Source organism: Scomber japonicus, chromosome 9 (assembly GCF_027409825.1).
Source record: "Scomber japonicus isolate fScoJap1 chromosome 9, fScoJap1.pri, whole genome shotgun sequence".
Classification (NCBI taxonomy): Eukaryota; Metazoa; Chordata; class Actinopteri; order Scombriformes; family Scombridae; genus Scomber; species Scomber japonicus.
Window position 1 is genome coordinate 9,081,392 of NC_070586.1, and position 25,236 is coordinate 9,106,627.

General features: G+C 38.8%; 1 protein-coding gene across 1 annotated transcript in view; it reads left to right on the top strand.

Moving 5' to 3' along the window:
• The first annotated feature begins 629 nt into the window (after positions 1-629).
• ppil2 (peptidylprolyl isomerase (cyclophilin)-like 2) overlaps positions 630-25,236 on the top strand; it is a 52,877-nt gene continuing 28,270 nt past the window's right edge. Inside the window, exons 1-12 of the mRNA XM_053324945.1 lie at positions 630-765; positions 937-986; positions 2,181-2,226; positions 2,846-2,908; positions 3,471-3,522; positions 5,119-5,170; positions 5,593-5,684; positions 6,472-6,561; positions 6,676-6,751; positions 8,048-8,208; positions 16,055-16,130; positions 18,135-18,241. Coding sequence (XP_053180920.1) covers positions 734-765; positions 937-986; positions 2,181-2,226; positions 2,846-2,908; positions 3,471-3,522; positions 5,119-5,170; positions 5,593-5,684; positions 6,472-6,561; positions 6,676-6,751; positions 8,048-8,208; positions 16,055-16,130; positions 18,135-18,241 — 897 coding nt within the window. The 5' untranslated portion in view covers positions 630-733. The remainder of the gene's footprint in view (positions 766-936; positions 987-2,180; positions 2,227-2,845; positions 2,909-3,470; positions 3,523-5,118; positions 5,171-5,592; positions 5,685-6,471; positions 6,562-6,675; positions 6,752-8,047; positions 8,209-16,054; positions 16,131-18,134; positions 18,242-25,236) is intronic.

Here is a 25,236-nt window from a genome sequence, read left to right on the forward strand (position 1 = left end):
CCTGGTGTAGGAAGATGAAGATGAAGGTGGGATAAAATATTCTAATAAGTACACATGATGCAGCTGGACGTGCAAAGTAAGGTAATATTTTGCTTAAATTGGAGTTTTTATGGGTTTTCACAGATAAATGAATAAGTTATTTGCATGGAGTAAATTAAATAATCAAACTTTATATAACACTTTTCATAAAGGCTAGTGTAGTTCAAAGTGCTTTATAGCTGATTGACAAACTGATAATAAGACAGAACAAGTGACAACATAAAGAAAAGGAATAAAAGGTACAAAAACAAACACATTTTATTAAGACAAAAATTGATACAAGTGCATTCAAAGGAAAAAAAGGATAATTTAAATGTTTAGAAAATATGTATGAATAAATGAAATGTTTATTAAAACTTAGAGTAAAAAAATATAGGTTGAATAGATTAAAAAGACAAAACTAAAATGAAACAAAACAGATTAAGTTTAATAAAAGCTGAACTAAAATAAAATGAAATAAATGTTAGTTCACGTCCAAATAATATCTTTAACAGGAAGTTTAAAGTGACGTTTTCCCCCTGTGGAGGGCAGCAGAGTGCTTTTACAATAACTGAACTACCGTTAATAAATGAGACGAAGAAGAACGTAAACAGGAATTGGCTTCTGTGTGTTTCTGTTAGCTAGCTGAAGCTAAAATCTGTGTTTTAACTAAATATAAAGTAGATAATCTGTTGGATTTACACCCGGACTCAAGATGGGGAAGCGCCAGCATCAAAAGGACAAGATGTAAGCTTTTTAAATTATTGTTTAGTTTTTTTATACACACAAATAATAACGTGTTTGTTGTTGTTAGCTTAGCAGGCTAACAGCTAGCAACGAGACACATGTTTATTATTAACTTAATTATCTTATTTAATGTCGTTTTATTATATTGACTCTTGTTTTTCATCATTACAGGTACATTACATCTACAGAGTACACTAACTTCTACGGAGGGAAACGAGCAGGTAGATAAAGTATTACAGTAAAAGTTAAGAGGGAAAAATCACTATTTGGTGGAGCTGTTTCTTATATACAGTCTATGTTCACAACCTATAGACATCTGTAATGTGAGCCTAACTACACACTGCTTTTTGTAAGACATTAAAACACAAAAAACCGGAAAGCTTGGTTTAATCTTTAACAATGTGTTGTATTTTAAAAGCTTGTTATATTATCCAGTGTGTCAAATCTTTATCTGAGAAGTAACTAAAGCTGTCAGATGTAGTGGAGTAGAAAGTATAATATCTCCCTCTGAAATGTAGAGGAGAGGAAGTATAAAGTAGCATCAAATGGAAATACCTCAAAATAGTGTATAAGTGCAGTACAAAGTAGGGACCTCTCTATCAGAAATACAGTGTAGAAAGCAGTGTTATGGTCATTTTGGAGTCTGCTGTTGAATAGTATTGTGTCGTGTTGAGAAGTGTTTCTATCCAACTTATTCACATCATTGAGGATAGACTATCATTCAACAGCACCACAAAACATAAAGGTTTGAAACTGTTTCAATATAAAACAAACATTATAACTTTAATGAAAGCTGGTTTGTTGTTGGGCTGTTAGATTTTCCATCTGTCTGTGACTCCTCAAAACACGGTAACATCAATTTGAGACCCTCATCAATAGTTGCACCTATTTACCATATTTAGCATGTGCAACCATTGATTAGCCCAAACCACAAACTGGGAACCCTTGTATTATATTGCATTAGTTTTACAAGACTCGGACCTCCAGATTCAGACAGTTTTTTTCCCTTAAGCAATTTACACTTTAAATAAGATAAAGAACCTAGAACAATGTCATCCACTCATGCTGCTTCACACCTACACTTTACTTTATGATGGGCAATATGCATTATTTATTCTATTCTATGTTCAAGGTTTTAGTTTATTTAACATAGTAGCTATTTAAATTGTGTTGTATGCATACAAAATGACATTAAAGGCAATCTATCTGACTTTATGTAGGTGGACTTACACACCAACAACTCTGTTTACTACCACACTGACTTTGATAGAGTCTAGTAAAGCTGTTTTATAACATCCACCACAGTCTAAACAGTGATCTGAAGTAGAACTGAGAACAGAACCAGTGTTTAAAGTTGTGAATTAATTCAATGTATGGAAATTAATGTTATTTGATGTTTTTTTTTTACTTTTCAGAAATCCCTCAGGCGGACTTCAGGCGGCTTTCATTCGACCACTGCTCGTAAGAGACTCATTTTCCATCCATGTAGGAGAGGAACGTTAGATATGTCTTTTTATTCTTCACGTCTTATTTAACCTTCCTGTTGTCCTCCCGGGTCAAATTGACCCCGTCTGTTTTGACTGTTCCTTCTTTCCTTCTTTCCTCCCTCCCTTCCTTCCTTCCTTCCTTCCTTCCTTCTTTCCTTCCTCCATCCCCCTTTCTTCCTTCCTTCTGTCCTTCTTTCCTTCCCTCCTTCCTTCTCTCTTTTTCCCCCACTACCTACCTTCCTCCCTTCCTTCTTTCCTCTGTCCTTCTTTTCTCCTTTCCTCCTTTCCTCTTTTCCTTTCTCCCTCCCTCCCTCCCTCCTTTCTTCTGTCCTCCCTCCCTCCTACCTTCCTTCCTTTCTTTCCTCCCTCCTTTCCTTCTTTTCCTTCCTTCCTCCCTCCTTCCTTCCTCCCTCCCTCCTTTCCTTTCTTCTTCCTTGACTCGAGGACAACAGGAGGGTTAAATGTGAACAGAAAAGCACTTATAAACATAATGATAAACGGTATCGTCAATATATTAAAATTTCCAGCTAGAAGTGTGTGTTTGTAAATTACGTAGTTTTAAGACTCAACTGTTTTTCTCTGTTATGTTTCAGTTTGTCCCTTCAGCCGTTTGAGTATCCTGTCTGCAGTGACGAGGGAGTCGTCTTTGACCTGCTGTAAGTTAGAAATCTTAAACTTTAAACTATTTTAACTTGTATTTTACCGCCTCTATGATCGAATTTGAAAATGTCTGACTCATTTTCACTGTTGCTACACTTCAAAAAGAATGAAATCATCTTCATATCGTATCGATTTCGAGATATTTGGCTTCAATATTGAGATACAATCATTTGTCCATATCGTGTAGGCTTAGTTCCAACAGAGAGGAGCTCTGAATCTAGCTGGAAATTTAGAAAAAGTCGTCCTGGGAAAGGTGGGGTGGAGATGATCGGGTGACTTTGTATTGTAATTATGGATTTTGGAAGTCAAAGTGAAATAAATGCCGTCATCTGAGCTGTTATTTGGTGTTTGTGTCATTACCTCTCATGCTACCAGATAAATCTATAACCATCTGTTCTTATTCTGGCACCTTTAGAAACACAACGATCAGATCAGAGCATCTCTCTGTTTGTTACTGTTATGCAACACGTTACATCTCATTCATATTTCAGCCTCTTGTTTTGTGTCTGTGTGGACCTCCTCAAATAAAGATCACTCTGTTTCTGCCTCTTCTCTCAGGAGCATTGTTCCATGGATCAAGAAGTATGGTACTAATCCTGCTACTGGAGAGGTAAGCAAGCCATGGATGTACTAAGAATAACAGGTTGTTGAGTTCAGATGCTCTTCACTTTGAAAGTCTCTCAGTGGGTTCATATGAAGTAAAAAAGTATTTGAGGTTTCTGAGTTGCTCTAAAAGCACATTGAGCACACTGTAGTCCTTCTCTATGCTCTCCAGCTTTGATCAGGATAAATGGATCAAATGCTGATTACACAGAAATAATAATTTAAAGGTGATAATGTTCTTATAGCTGTTTTTCTGCAAAGGTCTTTTTGGGCTAATGTGTTGCATAAAACTGCAACACCAACTGTGACCACGATGCTAAAATCACCTCACAGCGTAGAGTGAATGCTATGAATGAATGGACTGTACTTATATACCACTTTTCTAGTCTTTTGACCACTCAAAGTGCTTTTACATTAGTCATATCCACACATTCATACACTGATGGGTGCCAACCAGGCAGTTCAACGTGTTCTGGTCCTCTGAAATGAGGCCAACGCGGAAGTAACTTAGAACTGCATTCTATCAAAAGGCCACCAGGGGGCGACCGTCTCTATACAAGTCAATGGAGAATTCACCAACTTCTCACTTGATTTCTAACCTCAGTAAACGTTTTCAAAATGTGTTTATGGTCTCAATCGCTAGTTTAAAGCCTTCTTCAATGCAGTATGATCGCAACCTCCCCGCTCCGCCCATGGCCCCGCCTCATGCCCATATAAGTAGAATCCGTGTTTTTATTTTTCCCAGCATGCACCTGAAATTTTCAAGATGGCGCTGCCTAGATTCGAAACTGTTGGCTTCCGAGCAGCAGTCCACAAACCAATGGGTGATGTCACGGATGTTACGTCCATTTCTTTTATACAGTCTATGGTGCCAACCTGCTTATTAGGAGGAAAACAACATTCAAACACACATTAATGCATTGTTTGATCAGCTTTTCTTGATCTGCTGCCATTTTCACATTGTTTCAATAGCTAAAGCTAAGTTTAAATCAATTAATCCATTTTTATTTATATATCGCCAAATCACAACAAACGTTATCTCAAGGCATTTTTCACAAAGAGCAGCTTTAGACTGTACTCTTTAATTTAATGTAAAGAGACTCAACATTCCCCACATGAGCAGCACTTGGCGTTAACAACGAGGAAACCCCCCCTCCCTTTTTAACAGGAAGAAACCTCAAGCAGAACCGGGCTCTAGGTGGGCGACCATCTGCCTCGACCGGTTGGGGTTAAGAGAGAAAGAGAAAAAGAGAGAGAGAAGCACAGAGACAGACATTAATAATTACAGGAGTATGAATAATATGACAGCAGCAGCATCCATCAGCAGCAGTCGTTGGAACAGAAAATGAATCATTAAAACATTGATAGTCCGAAGCCCATTGACTAAATTGAAAATATACAAGCATTGAAAAACATCAGCACTCGTTAAAAGTTCAAAATACTTAACTAAAAATAATCTGTGTGAGAGTTTCATCAAATATCTTCATCTGCTTTAAGAGGGAAAAAGTTATTTTTTATTCTGTTCCAGTAAATGAAGTTTTGAACACGTTATTTTCATGATTACACTTTAACACCTTTTTAATTGTTTTTATTCCTCACACAGAAAATGGAGGCCAAGTCCCTCATCAAACTCAACATGGCCAAGAACAATGACGGTAAATATACGTTTCCATGTACTTTAACCAGAAAAGATTCACATAAAAAAGATGAGGGATATAAAGTAAAAATGACATTATAGCTGAATAACTGTAATCTTCCAAATCGGATGGTCGGTAGAAGTAAAAAAAAAAAAAAAAAGGTCAAAGCCACAATTTTCTTCCAGTGCTGCTGTGAGAGCGGCTTGAGATGGAAAATTGGAGTTAAAGAGCGTGTTAGAGGGTCACTTTTTGGGGCGGATAAGAGCAAATTTAAGCAGGTAGAAGAGGAAGAAGTGAGAGAGGTGATATAATTCAGCAGGGAGCCGATACATGATGATACTTCTGGACTTCAGGAGGGAGTTTTTAACAGATTGTGAGCGACTCTGCCTTTTTTTTTTTCTCTCTGCCTCATTTTTTTTGTCTTTTTCATTTCATTCCAGGAAAGTATCACTGCCCCGTTCTGTACAACGTCTTCACAAATAATTCTCACATCGTTGCCAACAAGGTCACAGGCAACGTGTACTCATATGAGGTTTGTTGAACACACATCAGCGTCTAAAATTACACTCAGATACTTCTAGAAATGTTATTGATTTAGATTTTCAGTGTGATACAGTGCAGACACTCAGCAGCCCACAGCGTCTCACAAGCTGCTGTCTTACATCACGCTGAATATAGATAGATAGATAGATAGATAGATAGATAGATAATGTGGATAGATAGATAGATAATGTGGATAGATAGATAGATAATGTGGATAGATAGATAGATAGATAATGTGGATGGATGGATGGATGGATGGGTGGGTGGGTGGGTGGGTGGGTGGGTGGGTAGGTAGGTAGATGGATAGATAGAGTGGATAGATGGATAGATAATGTGGATGGATAGATAGAGTGGATAGATGGATAGATAATGTGGATGGATAGATAGAGTGGATAGATGGATAGATAATGTGGATGGATAGATAGAGTGGATAGATGGATAGATAATGTGGATGGATAGATAGATAGATAATGTGGATGGATGGATGAATGGATGGATAGATAGATAGATAGATAGATAGATAGATAGATGGATGGATGGATGGATGGATGGATGGATCTGTTATAGGCTAACATGCAATTTTGTAAATTTCCAGTTTATTTCCGTTACTTCTTATGCATCCCGGTTAATTCCTTTGAAAATTCCCGGAACTTTGCAACTCTACAGATAACTTTAAGAAAATGGAATCACTCTTTTTCACATGTATCTAATCGAAAGTTGTCTATCTAAAGTCTAAAATGAAATGAAACGAGGCTCTTTCTGTTTTTTTCTCTCAGGCTGTCGAACAACTCAACATCAAGACCAAGAGTTTTAAAGATCTGCTGACCGATGAACCCTTCACCAGGAAAGACATCATCACACTTCAGGTGATTAATTATTTCTTTCTTTTTTTATCCCTATTTTAGTTGTTGGAAATCATATAATTTAACCTTTTTTAAAATTCTGATAGTAACCTTTTTATTTTGTTGTTCCCCTCACAGGATCCCACAAATCTGGACAAATTCAACATCGCCAACTTCTATCATGTAAAAAACAGCCTGAAGGTTTTGGATCCAGGTGAGATTTGATGCTGTGATTTACTATTTGTGAATTTATTATATGTGTGGGAATGATTTAATCTCCCACTTTGGCTTCAATCAATCAATATTTATTTATATAGCACCTATCATCCAGGTTAATGTAGTTCAAAGTGCTTCACAGTTGATTAACAAGCTGATAATAACAACAAGTGAAGACTATGACTGTGTATTAGGGCCATATATGTAAAAAATACATTTAAATATATATAATAAAATATATAAATATGTGAAATTATGAGAAAAAAACTTGGATATTCTCCGACATTATAAAGGCAATGCAGCTTTATTTATATAACACATTCATACCCAGAGGCAACTCAATGTGTTTTACATAAACACCAAACAATTAAAAACCCAATTATAGTAAAAATTGTAAACATTAAAACATAAAATATAAAAAAAGAACCCAATTATGACAAAAAAAGAGAGGAGAAGAAATTAAAAGGTAGACTAAAATAAAGCATAAAATATGAGTGCAGCATAAAATAATGATTTGCATTAAAATAATTAAGACAGTACAAATTAATGAATAAAGTCACAAGTTTAAAATAATACAACTCTAAAAAAACAAAAGTGTATTTTTCCCAGCAGTCTCATATTCTCACTTTGCAACACTGGAGAGACGACGCTTGGGGAGTAACCAAATACATGTAAAAGTCTTATTTAGGTGTTAATTAGGATATTAAAAAGGTCACTGTATCCCATAAAAAAGGGCATAATCTGATTACAGGTACATTTAGTAAAAATTGGGATTATTTAGCAGGATTACAATTTTAAAACTGACTTTATAATAAAGTCCCAAATGTGAGGAGAGCAGGAACGAGAGTATAAACGAGGTTAACATCTGATTAAAAAGTAAAATGAAATAGAGTTTAACAAAAAGCTGGACTAAAACTATGTTGTCCTCGAGTCAAGGGAGGAAGAAGGAAGGAAGGGATGGAGGAAGGCAGGATGGAAGGAAGGAGGGCAGGAAGGAAGGAAAGGAGGAGGGAATGGAGGGAGGAAGGAAGGATGGAAGGAAGGGAGGAAGGCAGGATATGGAAGGAAGGGAGGAAGGAGGAGGGAAAGGAGGAAGGAAGGATGGATGGAAGGGAGGAAGAAGGAAGGAAGGAAAGGAGGAAGGAAGGACAGAAAGAAGGACAGAGGAAAGAAAGAGAGAAGGAGCAAAAACAAACAGGGTCAATTTGACCCGGGAGGACGACGCAAAGGTTAAAGAAGGTAATGATTTTTTATTTCTCTCTTCTTTTCTTTTTTTTTACCTGGCGTGGTTCAGAGGAGGAGAAGGCCAAGCTGAACCCGGCGTACCACCTGAAGACCACCGACCTGGAGACAAGAGAGACTCTAGCCGAGCTGTACAAAGACTACAAAGGGGACCAGCTCCTGGCTTCCACCATGAAGGAGCCAGAGGCCAAGAAGACGGACAAATTGAACGCCGTAAGTAAAAAAAAAAAAAAAAAAAAATCATTATATTTGAGCATTAAGTTATTGTCACCTGCAGGATGTGGAGAGCGGACTGTGAAATGAAAAAGCCAGGAGGATAACGGTGAAAATATTCAATCAGTGAAGTAGGCATGATTGAAAAAAGCCATTTCCTCTTAAATATAGTGCTGTTCACCTAGATCAGAGAAGTCAGAAGTTCAGTTCAGGGTTCACATGCAGCCCAATCTGATCCTGAGTGGACCAAAACCATTAAAACCATATAATACATATTATAACTTTACTATAATACACCATCTAGTAGTGCTGGGCGGTATGACCAAAAATTTATATTGCGGTATTTTTCAAAATAAAAGCGGTTTCACGGGATATATGACGGTATTTTTTTTTCATGCATAATCAATAGTTCACAACATCTTCTACTAGTTGAGAGAGGAACTACTACTCTACTGAAATAGATTGACTTAGGATGGACTATTTTACCGTCATGATGAACGAAAAGAGAGAGAAAATGAGAATGATATAAAAACCAAATAAATAAAGAAAATAATGAAATATAAATAAGTAAAATTAGAGAAAATCAGGCTGTAATGTCTATAGTGTCCACCGGAGGGAGCCAAACACACATTAATACATTGATAACATTATAGACAACAAGACTCTGCATGCACAGACAGAACAAAGCATGTTTACAGAGCTGTGAGGAAGAGACAAAGGAATTTAAGGTATAAATAGATAAATAAATAAATATAGATATAAAAAGACCCTGGCAGTAAGAACATGACATTTAAAGTCTATAAACATGCAGCAGGTTTATATTCTTTGATTCATGTGCTCTCTAGATCAGGGGTGTCAAACTCATTTACATTCAAGGGCCACATATAGACCAATTTGATCTCATGTGGGCCGGATCATTAAAAATATCGAAGGAAATAAGGAAGGAAGGAAGGAAATAAGGAAATTAGAAGGGAAGTAGGGAAGAAAGGTTGGAAAGAGAGATAGTGAAGGATGGACAGACAGAAGAAAGGAAGGAAGGAAGGATAGATGGAAGAATGGAAGGAAGGACGGAAGGAAGATAGGAAGGAAGGACAGAAGGAAGAAAGGAAGGAAGGACAGAAGGAAGGAAGGAAGAACGGAAGGAAGAACGGAAGGAAGGAAGAATGGAAGGAAGGACAGGAGGAAGAATGGAAGGAAGGACAGATGGAAGAAAGGACAGATGGAAGAAAGGAAGAAAGGACAGAAGGAAGAAAGGAAGGAAGGACAGATGGAAGAAAGGAAGGAAGGACAGATGGAAGGAAGGAACAAGAAAGAAAGGAAGGACAGATGGAAGGAAGGAAAAGAGCACTGGATGGCAAGTGGGCCGGATCGCACCCCTCGGCGGGCTGTATCTGGCCCTCGGGCCGCATGTTTGACACCCCTGCTCTGCTGTCAGTCATTATAAGTCGGGTTTAACAGCAGCAGAAACAAACATTTATTAAAGGGAGCTGAATCAATTTAAAGCATTATTAACACCTCTCCTTCCTTATCAGCTCTCCTTTGATGCTGCAGCTCTTCTCTTCTTCTTCTTCTTTATTATTATTAGTTTTTTTACGTCTGAGCTTTTTTTCTCCACGGTCGCTCTCTCCGTCTCCAGTTCACAGTCGAGGTGACGCTCTGACAGAATCCGAGCGAACAGGCAATATTCAGTAGGTCAGACGGAGCATATAAGGTAAAGTCTGAGCTTTAATGTGGCTTCACGAGAACTAGAGCAGAAGAATGTTAAACCAGGACTAGACGGGAGTACACTTCAGCTTTTCCATTTTCACTTCTTTCACTTTTATCTCTTTTCTGTTGTTGTTGTTCTCTTCCTGTCGTTCTCCCGGGTCAAATTGACCCCGTCTGTTTTGACTGTTCCTTCCTTCCTCCATCCTTCCTTCTTTCCTCCCTTCCTTCCTTCTTTCCTCCCTCCTTTCCTTCTTTCTGTCCTTCTTTCTTTCTTTCCTTCCCCCCTTCCTTCTATCCTTCCTTCCTCCCTTTCTTCTGTCCTTCTTTCCTCACTCCCTTCTTCCTTCCTCCCTCCTTCGTCCCTTCCAAACTCCCTCCTTACTCCTTTCCTTCCTTCCTTCCTTCCTTCCTCCTTTCCAAACTCCCTCCTTACTCCTTTCCTTCCTTCCTTCCTTCCTTCCTGCATTCCTTCCTTCCTTTCTGCCTTCCTTCCTTCCTTCTTTCCTTCCTTCCTTCCTCCTTTCTTTCCTCCTCCTTGCTTCCTACTTTACTTCCTTTTTCTTTTCCTCCTTTCCTTCCTTCCATCCTTCCAAACTCCCTCCCTACTCCTTTCCTTCCTTCCTTCCTTCTGTCCTTCTTTCCTTCCTCCCTTCCTTCCTACCTTTCTTCTGTCCTTCTTTCTTCCCTCCCTTCTTCCTCCCTCCCTCCTTCCTTCCTTCCTTCCTTTCTCCCTTCCTTCCTTCTTTCCTTCCTTCTTCCTCCCTCCCTTCCTTCCTTCCTTGACTCGAGGACAACAGGAGGGTTAACTTAACTCCTCTAATCTCACTGCATTGTTTTGGGGTATTTTTTAGATGTTGTAAATTACTACCGGTACTTGGTAAACATATTCTACTATAATTTAAACTAAAGAAACATTAAGGTCCGTATGTTCGTGAGGGACGCAGTGATGAATAAACTCATTTTGTGTGCATCTGTGTGATATTTTAGAGCACGGTGCACAGGTGGGAGGAGAGGTGCAGACAGGTGGGAGGCTCGTTCAAATGAAGCAGCACATGAAGACAGTCGTTTCATTTTGACTGAATTTTGGTCCTAAATGTTACCCTGAAAACAAACCGCGTCTGTTTGTGGCACGGCGTCAATCTGCTGCTGCTTTACTGATTTTTATCAACAGGATCAAACTAAATACTTGCTGCAGAAATGCTGCAAAAAACAGATTAATGCTTAAAATATATAAATAATTAACTTCATTTAAACACTCTGCAACCAAAATCTGCACAAGAAATAACAGTTTGGTTAAAGCTGGAAAATCAGTAAATAAGTCTGCATTGATCTAGAAATGAGTGATTCTTGCAGTATCTGATGTCCACAGCTGCTTTATACTGTATGAAAATCCAGTTCAGTCCCTGCAGCATCGAGGGCTGGGTATCATACCCCTTTTCCACCGAGCTGGTGCTGGTTCAGAGTCAGAGCCTGACTAAGCACCGGTTCTTTCCTTTTCCACCACCAAAGCTCCAGCCCCGAGCCTCATAACGGGAGCCAGAGCAAGCACCAACTCTTTGCTGGTCTAAAGCAAGAACCGATTACATCAGCGGACTGGGGGTGGGGCTAACGTTTATTAGCCGGCTAGCGGTGCTAACGTTTATTAGCCAGCTAGCGGGGTAAACGTTTATTAGCTGACTAGCGTGGCGTACGAAATATCTCAGGAACGCCTTTAGGGAATTTAATTATATTTGGCACAAACATCCATTTAGACTCAAGGATGAAATGATAAGAATTTGGAAAGTCACTTAAACTCATAAAACATATTTTTAGGCCATAATTCGTACGCAAATAGGATAAAATAATGAAGTGGTAACATTTAATATCAAAAAGGTCAACAGTCAGCTTCACTGTGACATCATGATATACTATAAAACACTTTTCTGGCTGTTATTCAACATTATACCTCATTAACAGAAGAGGAAGTTGTGACAGTATTTTATATTTGGTTGAACGTTGAACTGTGACGCTAATCTCTGTTTAAATCTTCGGTGCAGCCTGATCGACTTTTAGAGGTTTTTTTTAGCTTCTTTGCATCTTTGGTTTTTTATGAACCAGGACAGGGGGCCTCCTGTTCCTCTGGTGGTCCAACACAAGCTCATTGGTTCTGCTGATGTTGAGCTTCGGGCGATTTAACTTGTCGCACCATGTGATGAAGCTCTATAACAGTCCTCTGTAGTCAAGTCAAGTCAAGTCAAGTTTTATTTATAAAGCACATTTAAAAACAACCTCAGTTGAACCAAAGTGCTGCACAGTTATTAAAATACAATATAATCACACTCCTCTTCAAAAATAGTTTTAAGTGAAGAAAGCATGTTTCTCAGTGGAAGTTATTGACTGGTATCACACTGGCACTGGTCACCAAAATAAACACTTCATATCTTTTTTATTAAACTACTTCAAAGTCTCCACTATGAATATTATTATCACGAGTCTGGACAGACATGGATGTAAGAGGCAGACAACCAAGTTTATTTCTATCATTATTATAGTAGAAGCATTAAAATATACATTTGTCACCACTCCTCCACATCCAAATGGTTAGATTTTCACACCAATGCATTTTGAAGGTCTTAAATTATCGGATTAATTAAATTATGAACATTTAACGCTTTGCCTTGATTGGCTGTGAGCAGGTCGATTTCAGGTGTCGTTTGACAGGAGACGTTTTGATACCACGTCTTGGTAGGCTTTACACCGATCTGATCGGTTATATATCGGATCGGCCGATATTTAGCATTTTATGTAATTAGTGAGATCAGCTGTAATGTCTCAATTCGCCGATCCGATCAATGTCATCATGTTGAAACTTTTTGCAGATGCTCCCGTTGCATAGATTACAGACGGCTTGTGTTTTATCTGTCTCATTTACTCTGAAGAAGTTCCACACCACCGACATGTTTGTTTGAATCCGATAGCTAGTTTTGAGCCCTGACGCGATGTTGACAGACAATAAAGTTTTTTGAATCTTGAATCATTAGGTGTCGGATTCAAACAAACATGTGGGTGTTGTGGGCAGACAGATAAAACACAAGCTATTTAACAATCTGTGCAACACTAAAGAACCTCGTATGGAAGCATCTGCAAAATGTTTCAACACCACAAATGTACCTGGATAGGGTATCGTCGTCTATCGTATCGATAGACGTGATCAGACCCAAAAATCCTGATTGTGTGAAGCTTACCACTCTGTACCGATTTATTTCAGTCTATATCTTTTTTAAAGCATATGGAGTACTGATACCCAGCCCTATTACTTTAATAAAGTCTTCACTGTGAATATTATGAATCAGGACAGACAAGGACGTAAACTTCAAACTTAACTGTTTAGCAGAGGCATACAACCAAGTTTATTTCTATCGTTATTATTATTATCGTAACTTACTGATAAGAAACAACTCCTCTCTCTGTCTTTGGCTGAAGGAGAAACTTTCCATTCTTCTCTTCTTCTCAAAGTTGTCATTATCACCTTTTACCTGTGATTGAGACCAGTGATGTGACTGGCTGAGAGTGTTTAATAATCACCTCACCCACTGATCTTAAATCACCATCACCCATCACCCATCACCCATCCCTTCCTTCTCCCCGCTGCTCCGTCGCTCATACATAAACCAAAATAGCAGGTGTGCGATCGGAGACGCCCACACAGTCCGTGCACTAGAGACCCACCACCTTACGCTTATTGTCTTGCGCCTCCGCAGTTAAAACAGGGGCCTTAAAGCATCTCCGCTACCCCTTAATTATAAGATGGTGGAAATCTCTCCGTGTTGAGGGAGGCAGGAGGGGGGGTGAGGGTAGCTTCTGCGCTGTTTAATTACACAGAAGCTGCAGGGGCTGTCATTAAGATAGTTTACACTTGATGCATCGCTTAGTGCAAATGAGGGGACCGGGTATGGAGACAGTGTGTCTGGAAAGAGGTGTGGTGGTGTAGGGAAGATAAATCCTCACCTAGAGGAAAACATTTAAAACCTGTTCTTAATGAGAAAGCCTCCGCACCGTCATAGGGCTCTTCCTTCTCGGCATATTTATCCGAGCCTTATCTCCTGTGGAGGATTTCACCGCGGTAATAAATACACAGTTAAGAGCTGCAACCCTATTATTGATTCATATCTCTCCATTAATCTATAAAATTCTGGAAAATAAGAAACAAAATGGCAATCAGAGTTTTACAGAGTAATCTTTATATTTCTTGTATTGTCGGACCAGCAGGCCAAAAAGCAGAAAATCTTCAATTTACAGAGATATGAATCAGAGAAAAGCAGAAAATCCTCATAGTTGGGAGTCTGGAAACAGTGAATGATTGGTGGGGTTTGGGGTGCTTCTGAACTAAAGGATTAAATGATTAAACAAGAATTGAATAATTTAGATAAGTTAAAATTCAGCCTTAATCAACCTCTACTTACTTTCATTTTGCAGAGCTTTCAAGCATATCTTTTATCCTCAACCTGAGTCAGTACTTAGGTCACATGATGATAACTTGTGCACACTATAGCCATGATTAATTGATTAATATAATGAGTAGGAACCGACTGATACTGGATTTTTGGAGCCAATGCCAACACAGATATTAGACATATTAGCGATAATCGTATATATATATATAGACTGAATACATGAACACATATTATTTATTTATTTTTGTAATGATCCCTCAAATGTGGTTTTCAAACACTTGTGACAAAGATATGTAAAGGAGGCCATTATATTATTATACTGTATAAAATGACATTGCTGATAATAATAAACTTTACTGGGAATTTAATCATTATAAATAACTATGAATAAAAAAAATGAAAAGAAAAAATTAAAAAATGGGGGGGAAAATTGTACGATATATATTAACTTGTGTATGTAGGGTTAGGTGATATGGGCAGAATCAAATATCACAATATCTTTGACCAAATACCCCCGATATAGATATTTTGACAATATTGTAAGGATGACTGTCAGTGCTTTCACTAAATATTTACACATTGAGATTTTTGATAATCATCAGTAATGTGGATATAATGACAAAGTGGATAAAGACAAATGATAATAAAACAGCCTGTTAAGCTCAGATAATTAAATTTTTACTGTAATGCAGCCTTTAAAAGCAGGAAAAGACACTTACTTCTATATTATAATATTATGATATTCAAAATCTAAGACGATATCTATAAAATATCACAATATCGATTTATTGCCTGGCCCTAGGTTAGTATATAACTACAGAAACTGCTGCCTACATACCCTTAACAAATAAACAAATAATAAATAGGCTTAAATAGTGTGATGTAATTTCTGGAAAACAGCCAGAGAATCTAAGTGGACCTTAAGTTAAGATTATGCTAAACAGCATTTAATAAGATTATTGGATATAAATACAGGTTGATCCTATTATTAGTATCAGGTAATCAATTATCCCACTTAATTGATTTAAGCTGTTCACACCTGTTTTCACCCCATAATGTTTTTTGATGGGTGAAAAAAATACAAACCTCTTGACGGAGTTGTGTTTAACCCTTGTGTCGTCCACCCGGGTCAAATTGACCCCATCCGTTTTGACTGTTCCTTCTTTGCTCCCTTCCTTCCTTCCTTCTTTCCTTCCTTCCTCCCTCCCTCCTTTCCTTCCTTACCTCCTTCTCTCTTTCTTTCTTTCCTCCCTCCTTCCTTCTTTCCTCCCTCCTTTCCTTCCTTACCGCCTCTCTCTTTCTTTCCTCCTTCTCTCTTTCTTTCCACCCTCCCTCCTCCTTTCATTCCTTCTTCCTTCCCTCCTTCCTTTCCTTCCTTCCTTATTTCTCCGTTCCTTCCTTCTTCCTTCCCTCCTTCCTTCCTTCTTCCTCCCTTCCTCCTTTCCTTCCTTCTTCCTTCCCTCCTTCCTTTCCTTCCTTCCTCCTTTCCTTCCTTCTTTCCTCCCTCCTTTCCTTCCTTCCTTCCTTCCTTCCTTCTTCCTCCCTCCCTCCCTTCCTTGACTCAAGGACAACAGGAGTGTTAAAGACAGTATGAAGGTGTAAATTAACAGAGGAAGTAGTGTTTTTAAAAAGTAGGGTTAAAATTACAACATTAAAGATGCTATGATTCATTTTTTTAATCTTTTATGTCTTTTTTTTTTTCCTAGGCTCACTACTCCACCGGCAGAGTTTCCGCCTCCTTCACATCCACGGCCATGACTCCTGCAACAACACACGAAGCAGGCAAGTGAACATCTCGCTCAAATCTTCCCTCTCCCTACGGATTCCCCTTTCACAACCAAACCATCACCTCTTCTATCTTCGTCGTGTTGCTTTAACCTCTCGCTATCCTCGGGAGGACAGGCTGGTCACGCAGCAGAGCGCGGCTTCGTGCTCAAACGGTTAAATCCAGCTGCAAGTGAAGAAGCGCTCTGTGTTTCTTCTCCTGTCAGACTCGGAGCTGCTCCATGGGAGAGATTTGCTCTTATGCAACTGGTAGAGTAGGTTCAGTACACTTGAGAAGAGGAGGACGATGATGTTTGGAATGAAGTGACCTAGTTCACATTTCTTAAAAAGGATTGTCAGGATGTCATATATTTAATAAGAAGCACTACTGAGGACGGTGATGTGTCTTCTGTTTGTAGTTTATAAGGGTCAGTGACTAGTAAGGTTTGGGCAAGATGAGCAATTCAAACATATCTTTAAAAATGGTCTTAAAAGCAGCATCAGGTTGTGTCAGCTTTATTTATATAGCACATTTAAAACAGTAAAATAAGCAGAAACAATAAAAAACTATTAAAGATAAATATAACAGATAAAATACCCAATTCAGAGAATCTCTCTATCATCATTTTAAATTACAAACAAGCAGTTAAAGAAACTTGTAACTAGTTTTTATTGATGCAAAAATCTCAATTTCCTTACAAAAAAAGCAGAAACATGACAATTTATTTTGTCAGTGGTATTTTGATGTATGAGTCAGTGACAAATAAGGATTAGCAAGATGAACAATTCAAACATATCTTTTAAATATTGTCTCAAATGCAGCATCAGGTTGTGTCAGCTTTATTTATATAGCACATTTAAAACAGTCAAATAAGCAGAAACAATAAAAAAAAACAATAAAAGAGAAATATAACAGATAAAATAAAGATAAAAGATAAAAGACCCAATAAAGTGGCTATACTCCGCCAAGGTGAACAAGTGCATTTTAAGCAGTGTTTTAAAAGTAGAGAGGCCATTCACAGTCTGCACAGTAAGCGATAATGGGAACTGCAACTGCAAAGGCTCGATCTCCTCTAGTTTTTAGGAAGGATCGAGGAACGTCCAAGACCACCTGATTAGCTGACCTCAGGGCTCTGGAGGGCTGATGCAATTTAATTTAAGTTTGGACAGGTATTCTGGGGCCAGCCCATTCAGAGACTCATGTTCAATCTATCATTTTAAAATACAAACAAGCAGTTAAAGAAATTTGTAGCTAGTTTTTAATTTCCTTACAAAAAAACTTGTTGCAGTTATCAAGATGTTTGTCACACATAATATCTGTAATTCTCATTAAATTGCAGCCAGGAAGCAGAAACTTAGTAATTTATTTTTTGAGTGGTATTTTGATGTATGAGTCAGTGACAAATGAGTATTGGCAAGATGATGATTTAAAAAATAGTTTTAAAAGCAGCATCAGGTTTGTTAAGATGTTGGTTTTATGTCTTTTGAAATGACACTGAATGCTCCTGAAATGTCAAATGGTGTAACCACAAAAGAAGAGTAATTTAAAAAAGCTATTTGCATTAAAAGCTTTCTCACAGGAGGATAAAACGTTTGCATATATTTTAACATCAGCCTGAACTACAGAGTCTTTGGGGCTTTTCAAAGGTCAGAGATCTTTCCTGGAGCAACATCAAGCAGAGATTCTTCAACAATCAATAATTTAAAAAAAAAAAAGATTGTTTCTCAAAATAACCGTTCCCCTCTGATTTGAGAGTCACAATCTCAAATGTCATCTGTCTGTCCAGCCACACTGAAATAAGTCTCATCAAGATAATCTCTCTCTCTCTCTCTCTCTCTCTCTCTCTCTCTCTCTCTCTCTCTCTCTCTCTCTCTCTCTCTCTCTCTCTCTCTCTCTCTCTCTCTCTCTCTCTCTCTCTCTCTCTCTCTCTCTCTCTCTCTCTCTCCCTCTCTCTCTCTCTCTCTCTCTCTCTCTCTCTCTCTCTCTCTCTCTCATATTTTTTTTAAATGTGTGTGTTACAGATGCCATCGCTGACGACACCGTGCGTTACCAGTACGTGAAGAAGAAAGGCTACGTCCGTATGCACACAAACAAGGGAGACCTGAATCTGGAGTTACACTGTGATAAGGTAATGATACACACACACACACACACACACACACACACACACACACACAGAGGAATGCCTCAACACAGGAAATAATCATAACTATAGATTAAGTTACTAAAGAACAGAATAATTATGGAGGTTTTTTTGTGGTCGATACTTTATAACAGATCATTTTATGTTGCTGCTGCTGTTTTTATAACAAATGCAAAAGTGCGAAGATAACAGTTGATATATATAAATATTTAGATTTAAAGTGGTCTTCTTCATCCCAAAAAAAAAATCTGTTTTATGGACAGAAAGGTTAAAATCGATTCAGTGTTTTTTAGAGAGAGAGAGAGAGAGAGAGAGAGAGAGAGAGAGAGAGAGAGAGAGAGAGAGAGACCCCAGTAGGACTTAGAAGAACCTGAGAGAGAGAGCACATCCCTGTGTTTTTTCCCAGTATAGCACCAGATTTACAGCACTCGCCATCCCTACAATAAAGAATTAATTTATTTATTATAACTTGTTTGTGACACCCAGTTTATCTTTTTCATATGTAGACTGTTGAACTTGATCTCAAAGACTCTTAGAATAAATTTTCATACTGTTGAACTGACTGATGATAATGATGATTGAAGCCCTCAGTCTCCACTGTTTAAGAAAGACAGCTGGTATTTAATAGGAAAACTGGTTAACAGCTCTGTGGCATCATTCATCCTCCTCTTCCTCCTCTTCCTCTTCCTCTCCCTGCTGCTGCTGCTATGAGAGGAGGAGCAGCATAAAATCTACTAGAAAAAAAAAACTCACTTTCAGATATTCAGCTAATTAAACTCAATTGTTCCATACAACAAACGTTCAGAACAGCTTGATATTAAAATAACAAGCTCCGTATGTCGGTAAAACATTGCGGCTGTGGATGAGGGGAGAGCGGGAGGAGGTCTTATTTAAATTCATACTCTGCTTTTTCAACAGTTTTGTTGCACTTATAGCCGTCGATTCATGCTAAGTTTGTTTTTATTCTGTCCACTGTGGCTTCTCTGCTGTCTGCTCTGTGTGTGTGTGTGTGTGTGTGTGTGTGTGTGTGTGTGTGTGTGTGTGTGTGTCTGCTCTGTATGTGTGTGTGTGTGTGTGTGTGTGTCTGCTCTCTGTGTGTGTATGTCTGCTCTCTGTGTGTGTTTGCTCTCTGTGTGTGTGTGTCTGCTCTGCTCTGTGTGTGTGTGTGTGTGTCTGCTCTGTGTGTGTGTGTGTGTGTGTGTGTGTGTGTGTGTGTGTGTGTGTGTGTGCCATACTCACCTCACCTGACGCCCATCACAGACAGAGAGCAGACAAGAAGCAAAACGTCCCATCATCAAGACAACAACATGTAGCAGACTTTTATTTAATCTTATTTTTTATTTAAGCAGTCTTCATGTTACTAAACTTATATTTACTCAATTATGTTCAAACCTTCGTTAATGCAATTACGTTTCACGTTGCACGATTTCACTCCAAAACGGAGGATTAACGTTCAAGTTGCATAACAAAATTTTCACTCCTACAATAATAAAGTGGAGGATTATGATGAAGTTACATAACACAATTTCACTCCTGCGGTAATAGAATGGAGGATTAGTAAAGAGTGTATTTTTGTTCCTAACCCTCCCTGATGGAAGTAATTACATAAAATGACTGAAAAGCCAAAAAGTAGAAAGTGGTTGCTGAACAAGCATCCTAAAATAGACTTTGACTCGTGAAAACAGACCTGAGAATTCAATCCAACCTTAGTTAACAAAGAGTTTTAGGGTTTTCAAAATGTGTTTATGGTCTCAATCGCTAGTTTAAAGCCTTCTTCAATGCAGTATGATGTTCATTTGTGACATTTTGGCCTCCCTGATTTTATATTTGACGATAAAGCAGGGTATGCATTAGGGCGTGGCTACGTCCTGATTGACAGGTTGATTGACCAATGTCCTCGAGATCCAGCCCTCGCAACCATAGCAACCTCCCCGCTTCCGCCCATGGCCCCGCCTCATGCCCATATAAGTAGAATCCGTGTTTTTATCTTTCCCAGCATGCACCTGAAATTTTCAAGATGGCGCTGCCTAGATTCGGAACTATTGGGTTCCGAGCAGCAGTCCACAAACCAATGGGTGACGTCACAGATGTTACGTTCATTTCTTTTATACAGTCTTCCGGTCTAAGCTTTTCAAAATAAAACCTTTCGTTATTGAGCGCTATCTCATTATTATTATTATTATTATTATTATTATTATTAAAAATCCTTTCCCCTCGATTTAATTAGTTTTGAAATCGTTTGGCCCCTAAATCATAATCACAATCAAATTTCGATTAATTGATCAGCCTTGGCGAGTTTATTGGCTGCAGCTGAGGTGCAACTACCTTACCAGTACCACAAAAAAAAAGATCCCGTCCTTACCTCTGTGCTGTCCACACCAGCTCCAGTCAACTCACAATTACAACATCACAAAATCAGACTTAATTTAAAGTGCTTTTGTTCAAACAAGCGGTGGTTCAGACCAATCAGCATCTTTATTATAAGATCAGTCAAGATGTCATGATGGGAAAATTACAATGTGACAGCAGCAAAGTGGATAGCAAGAATAGAAACATAAAGAAGAATAAATAATAAGTAAGTAAACAAGCAATAAGAACAATAGTAGTGTTAAGTATAAGAGGAGTATTGGTGTTGTCAGATAAAGTGAAACAATATATTTCACAGTTAAACTGACACAAACAACTGCCAAATCACAACGAAAGTCATCTCAAGTCACTTCTGACAGAGAATAGGTCCAGATTGTACTCTCTAATTTAATTTAAAGAGACCCAACATTCCCACATGAGTGAGAACTTGGCGACAGCAGGGAGGAAAAAACTCCCTTTGTTAATGGGAAGAAACCTCAAGCAGAACCGACTCGAGGTTCAGCAGCCTCACAAGATAAGATGGTGATAGAGAGATAGACTCAGAGGGGAAATTCAGTTGTCCAGTAGCTCATATTTGAAGATGCTTTTTTTCAAATAGTTTCCAAGGATGACTTCTTAGAAAGTTTTGAGTTCACCAGACAGCTGATCGAAGTGGAGAAAGAGCGTATGGTGGGCAATTAATAGAAAAATAATCGAAACCGACATTTAGAAACTCTAATCGACTTATTCTTGCTCATGTCAATTAATCATGGTGTTCACTGTTGCCATGACAGCAAAGGTTGCATATCTTTAAAGAATTTGAAAACTTGTCTCTCATTTTAACCCAAACCTTCCTTCCTTCCGTCCTACCTTCCTTCCTTCCTTCCTTCCTTCCTTCCTTCCTTCCTTCCTTGTATTCTTTTCCTTTTTACTTATTTCCTTTGTTTCCTTCCCTCAGTCTTTCCTTCCTGCCATCTTTCCTTCCTGCCATCTTTCCTTCATCTTCTTTTCCTTCCTTCCTTCCTTCCTTCCTTCCTTTTGTCTTTCTGCCCTCCCATCCTCCCTTCCATCTTTTTAATGGTCCGGCCCACATGAGATCAAATGTGGCTGTATGTGGCCCTTGAACGAAAATGAGTTTGACACTCCTGTTATAGAGGGGAACATTTTACCCAGAACCCCCTGTTAATTTCTCACCCTGGGTACAAGATTGCTCATCTAATATTCATGATGTGGGCAGGTGGTTAAATTTAGAGTGACACATCCAAAACACTCAGCTGTCTGCAGAGTCTGACCCCAAGGTTGCCAAATTTCTCTCCTCTGGCAAAAATGTGTTTCTTGTGTGCCGCCTCCCTGTGTGGTTTTTCTTTTTTTTTCTTTTTTAAGGTTAAATGTGATCCTCTAGAGAGACAGCGTGAGTTCCAGGAACGCATTTCTGCCCTGGTAACCAGGCGCTTGATGCACTTGGTTTTCATTGGCCTCCGAGCCGTCGAATCAGAATAATGCAGGGAGAGAGTTACAGCGGTTAGACAACCTGCCCTCTGCGCCCCACATCCTCCTCCTCCTCCTCCTCCTCCTCCCCACCTTCCTCCCCAGTGGTTTTCACACAAGATTGCAGCTCTATTTGTGGCCTGCTGTTTATGAATTAATGAGCGCCGCTTCACTGTCACATACACTCTCAGCCACACGGATCCACGGCCCGCCCTCCTCTAAAGTGGCCATTTGCTCGCCTGGCTGTCACTGTTCCTCGTTGTCCCCAACTTAGGTAAAATGTCAGGGGGGCGGACGTCAGAGTTAAAAAGTATGGCTTCATTATATAGAAAAGCACCTGAACGAGGGTAAAATAGGACACGTGTCTGACAAGAATCTTTGAGTTTGACTTTATATATATGACATAAAACTACATCACACTATTCAAATATATATATCTTGAATCTATGAATGTTACGGCATGTCTCAGTAGTCTTGCTTCAAAGCGTTACTGTCAGAGTTGGGTGAAAAATACCTAAAAATAAAACATGAAATTAAACTACAAGCTCATTAAATTCAAACTATTCTGGCAGAAAAGTTGTCGGAATAAATTTAGAATACATTTTTATATAATGTACTTTAAGATGACTAAATCTCAATATTTTCTACATCTCGTATCCCCCCCCCCCCCTTATTAATAAATATGTTAGGCTTATTTCCTGGGAAAAAGAAAAGACCTTTAAGCATTTGTGAATTGGGACTTTTTTTTTTTTTTTTACGTGTTCTTTCCGTCTGCGTCAGCAAACATTGTTTCCATGCTGACATCACTGATTACAGTTTTAGGCACCTTGGTATGTTTCTTAAATAGGATTGCATTTAAAATTATTCTCATGCTCAAACTCTCTCTCTCACACACACACACACACACACACACACACACACACACACACTTACAAAAGTATGTATGCAGACACGCTCAATTAACCTCCATTAGAAGGCGGCAGCGGTGTCAAGAGGCCGAACAAGCCTGAATGTTACAGAAAGAAAGAAAGAAATGTCCTTAATGTTTCTAGTTAGAAATAAAGGGATTAAAATTAGTGAGAGAGAGAGAGAGAAAAAAAAAGACAAGAAGAAAAATAATGAGAGAGAGAGAGAGAAAAAGAGAGAGGTAGGTAGTGAAAAAGAGAGAGAGAATATTGAGATGTAAGGTGGGAAATAGGACCAGTAGAGCTTAGGAGAAGAACCTGTCACACAGCGAAAGGCCAATGAATAAAAATAGGTTTTACGAAAGCATCTGGTGATTCTTGGAAAACACCAACCATTGTTGCCAAGGGGGAAAAAGTTAGTTTCTCACACACACACACACACACACACATATATATATTCAAACACATACAAAACGGCTCCTCAAGGCTGTTGACGTTAATAACAGCAGACCTGACCAGCGTCACGGCAACAGAAAACCACGCCTCCTCCACCTCCTGCTGCTGTGGAGACAAATACCAGCTTTCTGTTCACTCAGTCATTCAAAATGAGCGTCTGTCATTAGGTGAAACCGTATAGAGCAGGGATGTCAAACATGCGGCCCGTGAGCCAGAACCGGCCCGCCAAAGTGTCCAATTCGGCCCACTTTTACTTCCTGTCTTCTTTTCCTTCCTTCCCTCCTGTCATCTGTCCTTCTTTCCTTCCTCCCTTTCTTACTTCTTTCCTTCTTTGTTTCCTTCCCTCTGTCCTTCCTTCCTTCCATCTTTCCTTCATCTTCTTTTCCTTTCTTCCTTTCCTTCCTTCCTTCTTTCCTTCCTTTCCTAATCCCCTTTCCTTCCTTTCTTCCTTCCTTCTTTCCTTCCTTGTATTCTTTTCCTTTCTTCCTTTCTTACTTCTTCCCTTCTTTGTTTCCTTCCCTCCGTCCTTCCTTCCTTCCTTCCATCTTTCCTTCATCTTCTTTTCCTTTCTTCCTTTCCTTCCTTCCTTCCTTCTTTCCTTACCTTCTTAATCCCTTTTCCTTCCTTCCTTCTTTCCTTCCTTCCTTCCTTCCTTCCTTCTTTCCTTTTGTCTTTCCTTCCCTCCTCCCTTACCTTCCTAATCCCTTTTCTTGCCTTCCTTCCTTCCTTCCTTCCTTCCTTCCTGCCTTCCTTCTGCCTTCCTTCCTTGTATTATTTTCCTTTCTTACTTCTTTCCTTCTTTGTTTCCTTCCCTCTGTCCTTCCTTCCTTCCATCTTTCCTTCATCTTCTTTTCCTTTCCTTCCTTCCTTCCTTCCTTCCTTCTTCAAAGAGCAGTTTTACATTTTACTTTTAGGGGCACAGACAAGTACCAGCTTTCTTCTCAGTCAGTCAGTCAGTCAGAATGAGCGTCTGTCATTAGGTGTTTTTTAGTAATGATTTACAAGCTGCCAGTAAATATTTATGACGCAGGATATACCTCCCAGTGAAAAGCAAAATCCAGATGTCTTGCTTTTTTTTTCCCACCAACAAATGTTTAAACAGAGCTTTTGTTTGAGAGTACAAAACCTGACTTCAAGCTAAATAAATCCAGAAGTCGCCCCGGGCAACGGTTGAACCCCGCTTCACCGCAAACTTCTGTATATGACAAACAGCTCGTAACAGATCACACCGAGTTACAAACGTGTGACAAAGTGTTTGTTTGGTGAATGTAAAGCAGATGTATCAACCTTCTTTTTTCTCTCTCTCTCTTCTCTCTCTTCTCACGCATGCTGTCAGTCAGCTTGAAATATAATCTGCCTCTATTTCTCAACGTCAGCGTCTCATGATGGCTCTCAGCTCCCCAGACAGCTGTATATGAGGATGATGAAGTCAGATAGAGACAGCTCATCATCATCGCTCCTTTTTTGGGTATAAATTAGTGAGTCTGGTTTTTTTAATATAGCTCCTGTTTAACATTTGAGAATCATTACAAATATACACGGGACATGTTAGGTCATGTAGGGAAATAGGATAATAATAATAATAATAATAATAATAACTTGTATAGCACCTTTCATACAAGAAATGTAGCTCAAAGGAAAGAAACAACTGATAAAGCAAAAGTTCTTGTTGTTTTTCTTACTCTTCTTCTTCTCCTGTCTTTCTTCTGCTTCTTCTTACTCTTCTTTTTCTTTTTCTTCTACTCACTCTTATTTTTTGAACTCTTCTTGTTCTGGTTCTTATTC